At 53.6% G+C, this 11,013-nt stretch overlaps 1 protein-coding gene across 1 annotated transcript in view; it reads left to right on the top strand.

The window, feature by feature from the left end:
* PLEKHD1 (pleckstrin homology and coiled-coil domain containing D1) overlaps window positions 1-4,064 on the top strand; it is a 29,115-nt gene extending 25,051 nt beyond the window's left edge. The window contains exons 9-13 of the mRNA XM_007454441.1: window positions 1,335-1,513; window positions 2,031-2,163; window positions 2,564-2,708; window positions 3,032-3,181; window positions 3,551-4,064. Of these exons, the coding sequence (XP_007454503.1) occupies window positions 1,335-1,513; window positions 2,031-2,163; window positions 2,564-2,708; window positions 3,032-3,181; window positions 3,551-3,720 (777 nt within the window). The 3' untranslated portion in view covers window positions 3,721-4,064. The remainder of the gene's footprint in view (window positions 1-1,334; window positions 1,514-2,030; window positions 2,164-2,563; window positions 2,709-3,031; window positions 3,182-3,550) is intronic.
* Window positions 4,065-11,013: the final 6,949 nt, after the last annotated feature.

The following is an 11,013-nucleotide window of genomic DNA, read 5'->3' as shown; positions in this document are numbered from 1 at the left end:
GCATGTGGGATCTTCCCGGACCGGGGCACGAACCCGTGTCCCCTGCATCGGCAGGCGGACTCTCAACCACTAGCGCCACCAGGGAAGCCCCAGTGCTTATATTTTTATACTCGATGGAGGATTGATTAGGGTGGGCTGCACGGCCACCCGCCACTTCCTTCTTGCGGCTCATTCACTTAGCTGTTCCCCGGTGAAATTGAGCATGAGGGAAAATCCACTGCCAAATCACCTCCACTTGATACAGAAGCAGCGAGGGAGGAGGAGGAGGGGGCATGTGTCAAGGACAAGGTGCCAACTCTTTAGCAGGGCGTCCAGGTGCACACTCTGGCCCCAGCCTCTGCTACCCTCCTGTCCCCTCTCCCTCTGCTGCCCCTCCACGCCTGGCACAATGACATCCCCACATCTGGTTCAAACCACTGAACACAAGTGCCCCGAGGAAGCCGTGACCTCCATCCTCCACTCCTTTGCCCACACTGCTCCTTCTCCCCAGAACGTGCTCTCACCTCTTCTCTGCCTAGAGAATACTTTCATCCTTCTAAAGCTCAGCTCAAATATCACCGTAGTCAAGGTTCCCTGACTCTTCGAAGGAGGGATTTGCTCTGAGCTCTGGGTCCCCACGGCACTTTGTACATCTGTTAATGCACTTGACACATGAGGTTGTGTTTTCCAAACAGTGAGCTTCACTAGATTGCATCTTAAGTTCTCTCCAAGCCCAGCACCTCGAGAGAGCCTGGCATGTCGTGGGAGATCTGTGATGGTTACCAGATTCATGAACTGCCTTGCAGATTGCAAGGTTTCTATTCCCCCTTGACTGACTGCGGCTTTGTGGTGCCTTTGTTTGTTTATCTTTCCCTGTCTTACCACAGGAGGTCGTTCTCATGGTTAGTTTCAACTCCAGAATTTCTGAGTAGCGCAAGATCCCAGTCTGATAAGTGGGGAGAATGTCTAAGTCTGCTCTTGGGCTGATTCCTGTTGGGTGTTCTTCACACAAAGCCCAGCACACTCCCTCACTTGTTCCTGGAGGAACAAGGGCCCCAGAAGCTCATGATGCCCTTGAGCCTCTGGTCCCCATTGTAGTAGGTGCCCCGTCCACGTCCACTGCCACGAGCTGGGCTCCTCCCTGACTTCCTCGATGGAGGAGTAGCCTTGCCTCAGTGGGAGGAAGGAGATCCTCGCTGGCCTTTTACCTCAGGGAAGAATGAAGACAGTTCAGGTGTCCCTCAGAGGACTGAGTGAGGAGAGCCTCACTTACCGGAATTGAAGTCCAGGTGAGGGCAGCCATGGCGGAGAACCTGACTTGGGCTCTTTCTCTTCTTCACCTCCCTCCGTGCCAGGAACTCTCCATAGAGAAGAGGAAAACCCTGGAAATGCTGGAGGAGAATGAGAAGCAGCTGCAGACACTGGCCAATCAGAGCGAGCAGCCCCCTCCCAGCGGGGGTCTCCATAGCAACCTGAGGCAGATAGAGGAGAAGATGCAGCAGCTCTTAGAGGAGAAGCTCCTGGCGGAGGCGCGGTGAGGGAGCCCTAACCCCTGAGCCCACAGAGGTAACTCTCCGTGAACTGGATGCTGGGCTCTTGGGTTCTAGCTGTCCTCGATCAGATGGGTCACTCACTTCCTTCTGGCTAGGACTCAGTTTCCCCACCAGGCAAATGGGAAGCAATCCTTCACTCTCCTAAGCAGACTTGATAATTGTCTCTTGCAATGGTGTGACCCATAGAGACAGTCATTAGGCCTAACAGAGCTTTGTGACAGGCTGGGCAGGTCCTCTCAGCCCCTTTTTACAGATGAGGAAACTGAGCCTTGGAGGGGTTGGAGCTCACAGCTCACAGAACTAGCGAGACGTGGACCCAGGACTCCCCTCAGTGACCACATCACCCCCATCACCACCTGTGAGACAGGACCCAGCCAGTTCTGGGGCTCACGAAGCAGGGTCTCAGGTTTCTCCAGCCAGGTCCCTACGAGGGGCCGCCCTCCCACTGGAAGCCCCGTTGGTGAGTGGGCCCTGAGTGAGCACCTCTCCCCGGGGCAGGATGAAGGAGAACGAGGAACGCTCGCGTGCCCTGGAGGAGGAACGGGAGTTCTATTCCAGCCAATCCCAGGCGCTGCAGAACTCGCTGCAGGAGCTGACGGCGGAGAAGCAGCAGGCCGAGCGCGAGCTCAAGGTGCTGGGCCACTGGGAGCGCGTGGTGCTCGGGGCCCTCCCCTCACCTGGAGGCTTACTTCCCTCACCTGGAGACACTTCCCTCGCATCCCTGCCCTCACCGGGCCACTTCCTGAATGAGCCCTGCCAATCTGACCAGCCAGGTGAAGGCAGTGCAGCCACCACGAGGGGGAGCCCTGCGCCTGACCTGCGGCGGGGCATCACTGGAGACGCCTGTCCCGTGCAGGGGCTGAGTCCCGGCCATCGGGTGGAGGGCGTAAGACAAGAAGCAGGATGCGGTAACTTCCATCCCAGTCTGGAGGCGAGAAAGCCCGCTGAGCCACGGGTGATCAGGGAAGGCCTCCAAGGGATGGTAGCTGCCCCGCCAGGACCCACTTCCCTCTCCGCACCTCTTCCCTCAGGCTGAGGTGAAGGTCCGCGTGGAGCTGGAGAGGCGTCTGCGGGAGGCAGAGGGCGCCTTGCGGAGCCTGGAACAAGGGCTCAACTCCAAGGTGCGGAACAAGCAGAAGGAAGAGAGGATGCGGGCCGACGTGAGCCGCCTGAAGAGTAAGCCCTGCCCCCGCCGCCGGCCCGGCCCTCGGGCTCCGCCCAGCCGTCCAGGCCCTGCTGAGCCCGGCCTGGGGCCGGAGCGCCGCTCGGGGCCTGGTGTGCACGAGGTGACCCGTGGGTGTTGATGGGCATCTCCTGGGCGTGGCCGCCTTTGGCTCTTGGATCCGGGGTGGGGGGAAAGCCTGAGTTCTGCCCCCTTTGGCAGGTGACTCAGGTCTCCAAAGGGACGGGGGTCAGGTATTTCCCTCTCCACCCCACCAGGATCCTGGGGAGGGGAGGGGCGGGCAGGAGGGGAGGGTGCAGTGGAACTGCGGCCGCAGGGTTCTTTGAAGAGTGCATCCGGAATGCGGAGCTGGAGGCCAAGATGCCGGTCATCATGAAGAACTCCGTGTACATCCACAAGGCGGCCACTCGCCGCATCAAGAGCTGCCGCTTCCACCGGCGCCGGTCCAGCACCTCCTGGAATGACGGTGGGTGTGGCTGTCCCCCCCCCCCCCCCGGGCCCCGGCGCCCGAGCGCCGGGGAGCCACAACTACTGAGCCCGCGTGCCTAGAGCCCATGCTCCGCAACAAGAGACCTGGCGGGTGGGACGGTCCGGGCTGTCGGGGACCAGGCAGGGAGAGGGCAGGGCGGGGAGGGAGAGGGGCTGGCCCAGCCCTGAGTGTGGCCCGAGCCCGGCTCCCCCAGCCTTGGGCTTCTCCCAGGGTCACGGGAGCCCATGGGCCGGGAGGGGCTGGAGGATGGGGTGCGAGGGAGGGGGGCTGGGGCTGGGGACAGGGCTGTGCCCCAGTGGAGGGAGGGCTGTTCACGGCCGGCCCGTGGGGCCACCGTATCCCCAGTGAAGCCGTCCCAGTCCTTCATGACCTCCCAGCTGGAAGCTAACAACATGGAGGAGCTGAAGGAGGTGGCCAAGCGGCTCAGCCGGGACCAGCGCTTCCGAGAATCCATCTACCACATCATGGCGACCCAGCCTGGAGCCCCCTCTGCGCTTCCCCCGGTGGCAAAGTGATGGGCGCCCCTCCCGCCGCCCAGGTCCTTCCTCACTGGGGGCAGGAGGGAGGGGGAGGGAGAGGCCTGAGTCTCCGCGGCTCCTCTCTGCCAGCGCTCCACGTGGGGGCCGGCCTCACCCGCAAAGGACAGGGGCGCCACCTCCCTCACCCTCACCCCAGACCCTACCCTTGGGTCAGGTCAGGCCAAGCTGGGTGCCACCTGGTTGTCATGGTGAAGCGAGGATGGGTCCTGGCGGCACAGAGAGACTTTTCTGGCCGGGGAGCGGGCTGGGCAGGGCCCACCACCTTCTGCCGCACCCGCTGTGCTTCTCTCGTGACTCTGCCGCCCTCCCCACCTTGACCCCTGCTTCCCAGGGCTTCCCAACCCTCTTTGCTTCTGAGATGCACAGGCGTCCCTCGCTCAAGGCCCCTCTTTGACCACACCACGGGGCAGGGAAGAAAGGGAGCTGGCACAGCCGCTTCTGGGCCGGTGGCCTACCACCCTCGCCAGACACACCGTTCCTGGGGCCGGGCCCTGGCTGTGGGGCCACCCGCTCCCTGCCCTACTCAGGGTGACTCGCCCACCTGCAGCCTCCGTGCCCTCCGGGGAAGATGTGGCCCCGACATTCCTCCTGTGCGTGTACCGAGGGCCCTGGGCGGGAGGGAGCTGTGGCCAGCAGCGAAACTGAGGTCTCTCCCAGAGGACAGGCAGCAAGTCAGCGAGTGGAAGGCGGCGGCGGGCTCCTGCATTATCGAGTCCTTGCCGGGCAGGGAGGCTGCTCCCTCTGGCTGCCGTGGCCCTGCTGGGCTGCGGGACCCCAGAGGTCTCCCTCCCAGCTGCCCCTCCTTCGGTCACCTTGCTGCCTCCTCTCCTGCAGAGGCTTTACCCAGTGAAACAATGTGACCACGAGCCCTGGAAGGTGGGGGGGGCCGTTGGTTGGCCCAGGGTCATCAGAGGCGAAGCTGAAACATCTGTTCGCAGCTTTTGTGGGAGACACTGCCCTCCAGGGTGCTAAGGACTGTGTGTCCCTCACCCATGGACAGACTGTCTGTCTGGCTCCTCTCCCTCCAGGCCTTCCCTCCGAAACTGCCTGAGTCTGTTGGTCTCTCCAGAAAAGGGGTCTCCCTGGGGTCAGGGTGCTCAGGGGCACGGGTAGTATTAAAGGTGCTGATCGTCTGCTGCTTGGACAATGGAGCCCAGTCTGAGAGGTGGACAGATGGCTGCAGGGCAGGGGCCTGCAGCCTGTTCTGTGGGAAAAGGAATGTTACTGACTCAAAACATGGGCGTGTCTATGGCTGGGCCAGCCAAGACCAGGCAGGCTGCCCTGCTCTGCGGTCAGGACTGCCTGGTGAAATGAACCTCATCAGTCCCTTCTCAGCGGTGGGTGGACTTGGAGGGCCTCAGCCAGTCTCTTACGAGCTTAGGTGGGAATAGGGGTGGAGGTGCTTCAGAATCAATGCATCTGAAAGGCATGAGTCTAAATGTAAAAGCTTTAAACGTGTAGAAACCTGCATAAACCTGGAACTCATTGATCTAACATGTATGTAGGATGGACTTTAAAATGAGGAAGCTTTAGAAACCAAGATTACTATTTTATTTTCTGTTTTTAAAGAATTAAATTAATAATGGTTTGTTCTTGGAGAGAGATCTTTCCGAAACTTTCAAACGCACTTCCCGGCCTGGGCAAGCTATTAACCAGAGAGGAAAGTGCTTTCTCACGCACATCCACCAATCTCTAATTTCTTTCCTCCTATCTCACCCTGTACTTTCCACGCCTCAGGCAAGTCTGTGTTATCTTCAACCAACTGATCAATCCATAAGTATTTATTTGTTAAAAACTTACTCTGTACCTAGCACTGTAAATAGAAAAAGAGTAACATCCCTATGTGAAAATATGTAGGGGTGAAAATTACTTACTGGAAATACATGGATCTGATTTTTTACAGAAACAAAACCCTATTCCTTGGCCGATTAAAAGTGTCTCCTGCCGCATCGCTGGCACTGTGGTCATTGCTAGAGAGATGTTGCCCCCTGCAGGCTGAATTGTGGAATTATGGAATTGCCTGCTTGTGCTCATATGCACACACGTTTCCCTCCCTATGAGGAAGTACTCCCCATTGCTGCACCTCCAGGAAGTGGCTTCTTAATAATTAACTGAAAAATCTGTGTTCCCGCCCTGAGGTCCTGGCTGTCCCCTTGTAACAAGGACTACTAGCCAGATTTTCTTCTGAATTGAGCACAGACCAAAAGGGACAGAGCTGACTGCGCCCATGGGAATAGCCTCCGGCAGGCAAAGGGTACCTAGTTTGATGGCTTGCTAGTTTTGGTGTCCCTATTGGAAACTGACAGTTCTACCTGCTCTGATGAGGAGAGGTTTATGCTTTTGTTTTGTAATCATGTAAGGGAGGGAGAGAAATGGTGATGACTGAGTTCTCCTATTTGATCTGTTCTTTCACTGGGGAAAGGATGATCTACATCGTAGCCCTTTATATGTTGTTTCCCAGCATAATTATTAATGACCCCCCCCCCTTTTGCTATCACAAGGGTCCCAGTTTGGGTGGTTTTTCCATGGTCATCTTAGCTTTAGTGCTTTTCTCCAGTGAAATGTTAATGGGTGAGGCAAGAGATCTGTAGAGTATAAAACACTTGTGTTCTGATCTACTCTCCAGCTCCCAGCCCCTGGGAAGGATCCACTGCCTGTATTTGTCTCTGGAGGGATGTGATTCTTGCTCCCATCCATCCTATCTCACCCAGCCCAGCATGACCTGGGCAGCCTGTGGGTGCTTGGGTACCATCCACGTGAGATTTGGAGCCTACAATGAATGATGAAGGTGAAACTGAAACTTGCTCGAGCCCAGGGTGGGTCAGATTTTGTCTAATTGCAAGGTAGTTATTAAGCCCATCAAACAAAGCAGCCTTCGGATAAAGGCCAGCAGTCCCTGGGGACCCTTGTGCTTCTGCGTTAAGCCAGGATGAAGCCACTCAGACCCCCAGGATGCAGCAAGTGCTCTCCAAGATCAGAAACCCTATGGCTTTGACTCTTGGGGGGAAAGATGCTGACTTCTCTTATCTCATCCCACACCTGGGAGCAGAGGTGAAAGGGTGTCCTTTGCAAGGCTTTGGGAGAGGGTACAGTGGTATCCTTTTGCTCTTGCCCTTAGAAATAGAGGTCCGGAGTGGTCTCAGACATCCAAAGCAACTGGGAGAAACTGGTTGTTCAAACGTCCACGTGGCTGTGGACGGGTGCGGTGTGGCGCCCCAGGTTTGGTCCTCCTGACTCTTTGCACATCCCATCTCCCCTTCTCTTCCCTAGATTTGGGCTTCCACTCATTGCTACCAACTCCTCTGGCCCAGAAATGAGCTTCCCTCTCCATCCCGCTGGGTTAAAGTTGTTCAGGGGAAGTTCAGGAAGCACTCCAAGCCCAGAAATCCTGGGGGCGGGAGGGTCTTAATAAACTCCACCCCCTTGTGATGAATTCTACCTGCAACTGCCACCAAATGTTTCAATGCAGTCCAGCATTCTGTGTGTCCTTTGGCTTTCCCTCTGTGTGACCCTTGACAATCAGGCAGCGAAGTTGTTGTGAGTCAGGGCTGCTCAAAGGCCAGTGCTCAGCCACAGGGGCTCCAGGAGCTGTCCGGGCAGTTGCAGAGCCAGCCAGCGAGTTTGGGGCTCAGGTTCTCTGCCTTGCTTGCCCTGGAGGATCTGACACCTACCTCTGGGCCGAGAGTCCTGCTATGAACAGACTCAACCTGTCCTGTTATCCTGGCAAAAACTAGGACCGATGGGCCTTGGAGTGACACTGACCACAGGGGAGCCTTTCCTCTTGCAGGGCAGTGACCCCATCACAAGGCACTGAGGGGAGGAACTTGTCCCACACTCTGCCTGCTGCTCCCCAGGGGGTGGGGCTGGTTAGCGTTGTCTCACTGCTTCCTGTTCTGGAGCTTTTGATAAGCCACTGTTTTAAATGTTTTTTGTACTTATATATTTTTATTAGATAGGACATAAATCTCTTAAATCTCACGAGGCTGCTCAGAGCCCTTGCAGTTTTGAAGTTCTGTGATCTGAGAACTTGCAGCCATGGAATCAACAAAGACATGGCTGCCACTGACAGCACTGACCAGGAAGATACAGTTCTCAGGGATGACGTTCCAGCTTAGGTTGAACTTGGAGCCATGCTGTTGTCAGAAGGGATGAGAAAAGGAAAGTTTAGGGTTGAGATGAGAACAGGAAGGATAACTGATTTATCACCCCAAGGAGAAGGTCACTTGGAAGGCTGTCCTGGGAAAGGGAAGATGTCCATTCTCATGTTCACCCTGGTGTCTGAGGTCACCTGTCAGCATCACTTCTTCCCATCTTCCTTCAACAAATATTTATTATGATTCTATTGCATGAAGTCAAGCACCTACTGTATGCTTATTATCCCTATCACTTACTGGTTTTTTTTTTAATTGTGGTAAAATATACATAACATAAAAGTTTCCATTTGGGGGACTTCCTTAGTGGTGCAGTGGTTAAGAATCCGCTTCCCAGTGCAGGGAACACGGGTTCGATCCCTGGTCTGGGAAGATCCCATGCGCCATGGAGCAACTAAGCCCGTGTGCCACAACTACTGAGCCTGCGCTCTAGAGCCCGTGAGCCACAACTACTGAAGCCTGCGCGCCTACAGCACTGGGATTGACATATACACACTACTATATATAAAATAGATAACTAATAAGAACCTACTGTATAGCATAGGGAGCTCTACTCAATACTCTGTAATGACCTATATGGGGATAGAATCTAAAAAAGAGTGTATATATATATATATATATGTATATATATATATATATATATATATATATAAGTTACCATTTTAACCATTTTAAGTGTATAGTTCAATGGTGTTAAGTATATTCACATTGTTGTACAACGAATCTCCAGAACTCTTCATCTTGCAAAACTGAAACTCTACACCCCTTTTTTTTTGGATTGTGCCATGGAGTATGTGGGATCTTAGTTCCCTGACCAGGGATCGAACCTGTGGCCCCCGCAGTGGAAGCCTGGAGTCTTAATCACTGGACCGCCAGGGAAGTCCCCTACACCCATTGAACACCTCTCCATTTCCCCTTCCCCACAGCCTCTGGCAACCACAATTCTACTTCCTGTTTCTATGAATGTGACAACTTTAGTTACCTCGTGTAAGTCGAATCGTACATTTGTCTTTTTTGTGATGGCTTATTTCACTTAGCATAATGTCCTCAAGATTCATCCATGTTGTAGCATGTGTAGGAATTTTCTTCCCTTTTAAGGCTGAATAATATCCTATCACTTACTTTTAAAAAGAAAAATGGGTAGACATCTTATTGTTCTCATAAATTGCTGTCCAGGGGTGAGGGCCCTGCCCTTCTTAAAGGGTAAGAGAGTCACAGCTGAGCGGAAGTTGGGTCCCTATGCTTCCCTTTTTCCAGGTTGCTCCTTGTGATGGCTTCATGTTAAGGGATGCTTTGGTGGTCACCTCCTCCTTCTCCCCAGCAGATGGCAGCATGCTCTGAGCTGGGCCAGCAAATTCCAGGGGGAAAGTGAACTGAGGCTCTCAAAGAAAAGGGAGGGCTTTGTGACAAGGCCGAGGTTCCGCATTATTGGTGTGAGTCTCCCAGCTGTTCTCCCCTTTAAGACATGAAACAAAAGTCTCTGCTACAGCCAACATGTATTCAGTCTATTGTGAACCATGCACTTTCACACTGATTTCTCTCTTTTGTCCTCACAACATCCCTCTCCTTGATTTACAGAAAAATGAACCCCAAGGTCACACAGCTTCTAAATGGAGTTTCAGGTATTTGAGTTCATGGCCAGTGTTCTTTCTAGCATATGTAAATATTAATGTGGAATATTAGTATGTAAAATATTATGTGTAAGGATGTAAATTGTTACATGTAAATTATTTTCAGTGAGCTTCCTCCTTCCCTTCCTTCCTTCAACAAATATACTGAGCTCCTCTATGTTCTAGGCCCAGAGTCTCCACACAGATATTTTCTATCAAGGGTTCTTAAGGGATTGATTGGGGGCTTGGTAACTGACAGTCTCCCTGGAACACTTCCTTTCTGAAAGTCTGGCTAGTCCAGTATAGGAGGGCCTGAGGGTCAGAGCTTCTCATCCTAAGGGCTTTGCAAAGCAGCGAGGCCTTTTCTCGCTGTCTCCAACCACTTCCAGGCTGGCAGTGTCCTGACCTTCACCTTCCTTTGCCCTTCCCCCTCCCCAGCCCCGTGTCCTCCGGAACAGAAGAATCCTCTCAGGGTGGGAGTAAGCCAATGGGAAGGCCCTGGGCTGGGAATCTAGAGGCCCGTGTGTTCCTGTAAAGCCAGTGATTAATCCTGAGAGAGGGGCAAGCCATCTGACCTCCCCTTGATTAAATGAGGATGTGAAATTAGACGCTCTCAAAATCCTTCTTGTGGGAGAGGGATAGATTTAGAGTTTGGGATCGACGTGTACACATTGCTATATTCAAAATAGATATCCGGGACTTCCCTGGTGGTGCAGTGGTTAAGAATCCGCCTGCCAATGCAGGGGACACGGGTTCAAGCCCTGGTCCGGGAAGATCCCATATGCCGAGGAGCAGCTAAGCCTGCGAGCTACAACTACTGAAGCCCACGTGCCTAAAGTCTGTGCTCCACAACAAGAGAAGCCACCGCAATGAGAAGCACGCGCACCGCAACGAAGAGTAGGCCCCGCTCACCGCATCTAGAGAAAGCAGGCACGCAGCAACGAAGACCCAAAGCAGCCAAAAATAAATAAATAAATTTATTAAAAAAAAAAAAAAAGATAGCCAACAAGGACCTACTGCATAGCACAGGGAACTCTGCTCAATATTCTGTAATAACCTAAATAGGAAAAGAAATTGAAAAAGGAATAGGTACTTGTATATGTATAACTGAATCACTTTGCTGTTCACCTGAAAGTAACACGACATTGTTAATCAACTATACTCCATCATAAAATAAAAAAATTTTTAAAACACCCTTCTTGAATTCTGGTGACCCCATTTCTCTGCTCGAGACTGCTTTAGGTGTGGGCCAGGCTGGCCAATGAGATGAGAAGTCTGCTGGGGGGACAGGTTTTCTCACTTTCAAAGAGAGTCATAGTGAAGATACAGTCCCTTTTCCTCCACTGGGCATTTCATGTCTGGATATGACACCTAGAACTAAGGCAGCCAACTTGTGACCATGGGGGTAGCTGACCTGAGGCCCAAGCCAGCATGCCTAGGGTAACTGAGCAGAAAGATGGCAAGGAACCTTGGTCCCTGCTGAGTTGTCACTGAGTTAACTGACACTA

This window comes from Lipotes vexillifer, unplaced genomic scaffold (assembly GCF_000442215.2).
Source record: "Lipotes vexillifer unplaced genomic scaffold, Lipotes_vexillifer_v1.1 scaffold197, whole genome shotgun sequence".
NCBI classification, from domain to species: domain Eukaryota; kingdom Metazoa; phylum Chordata; class Mammalia; order Artiodactyla; family Lipotidae; genus Lipotes; species Lipotes vexillifer.
Note: the sequence above shows the minus strand (reverse complement) of the source record. Positions and strands in the feature narration are given on the sequence as shown.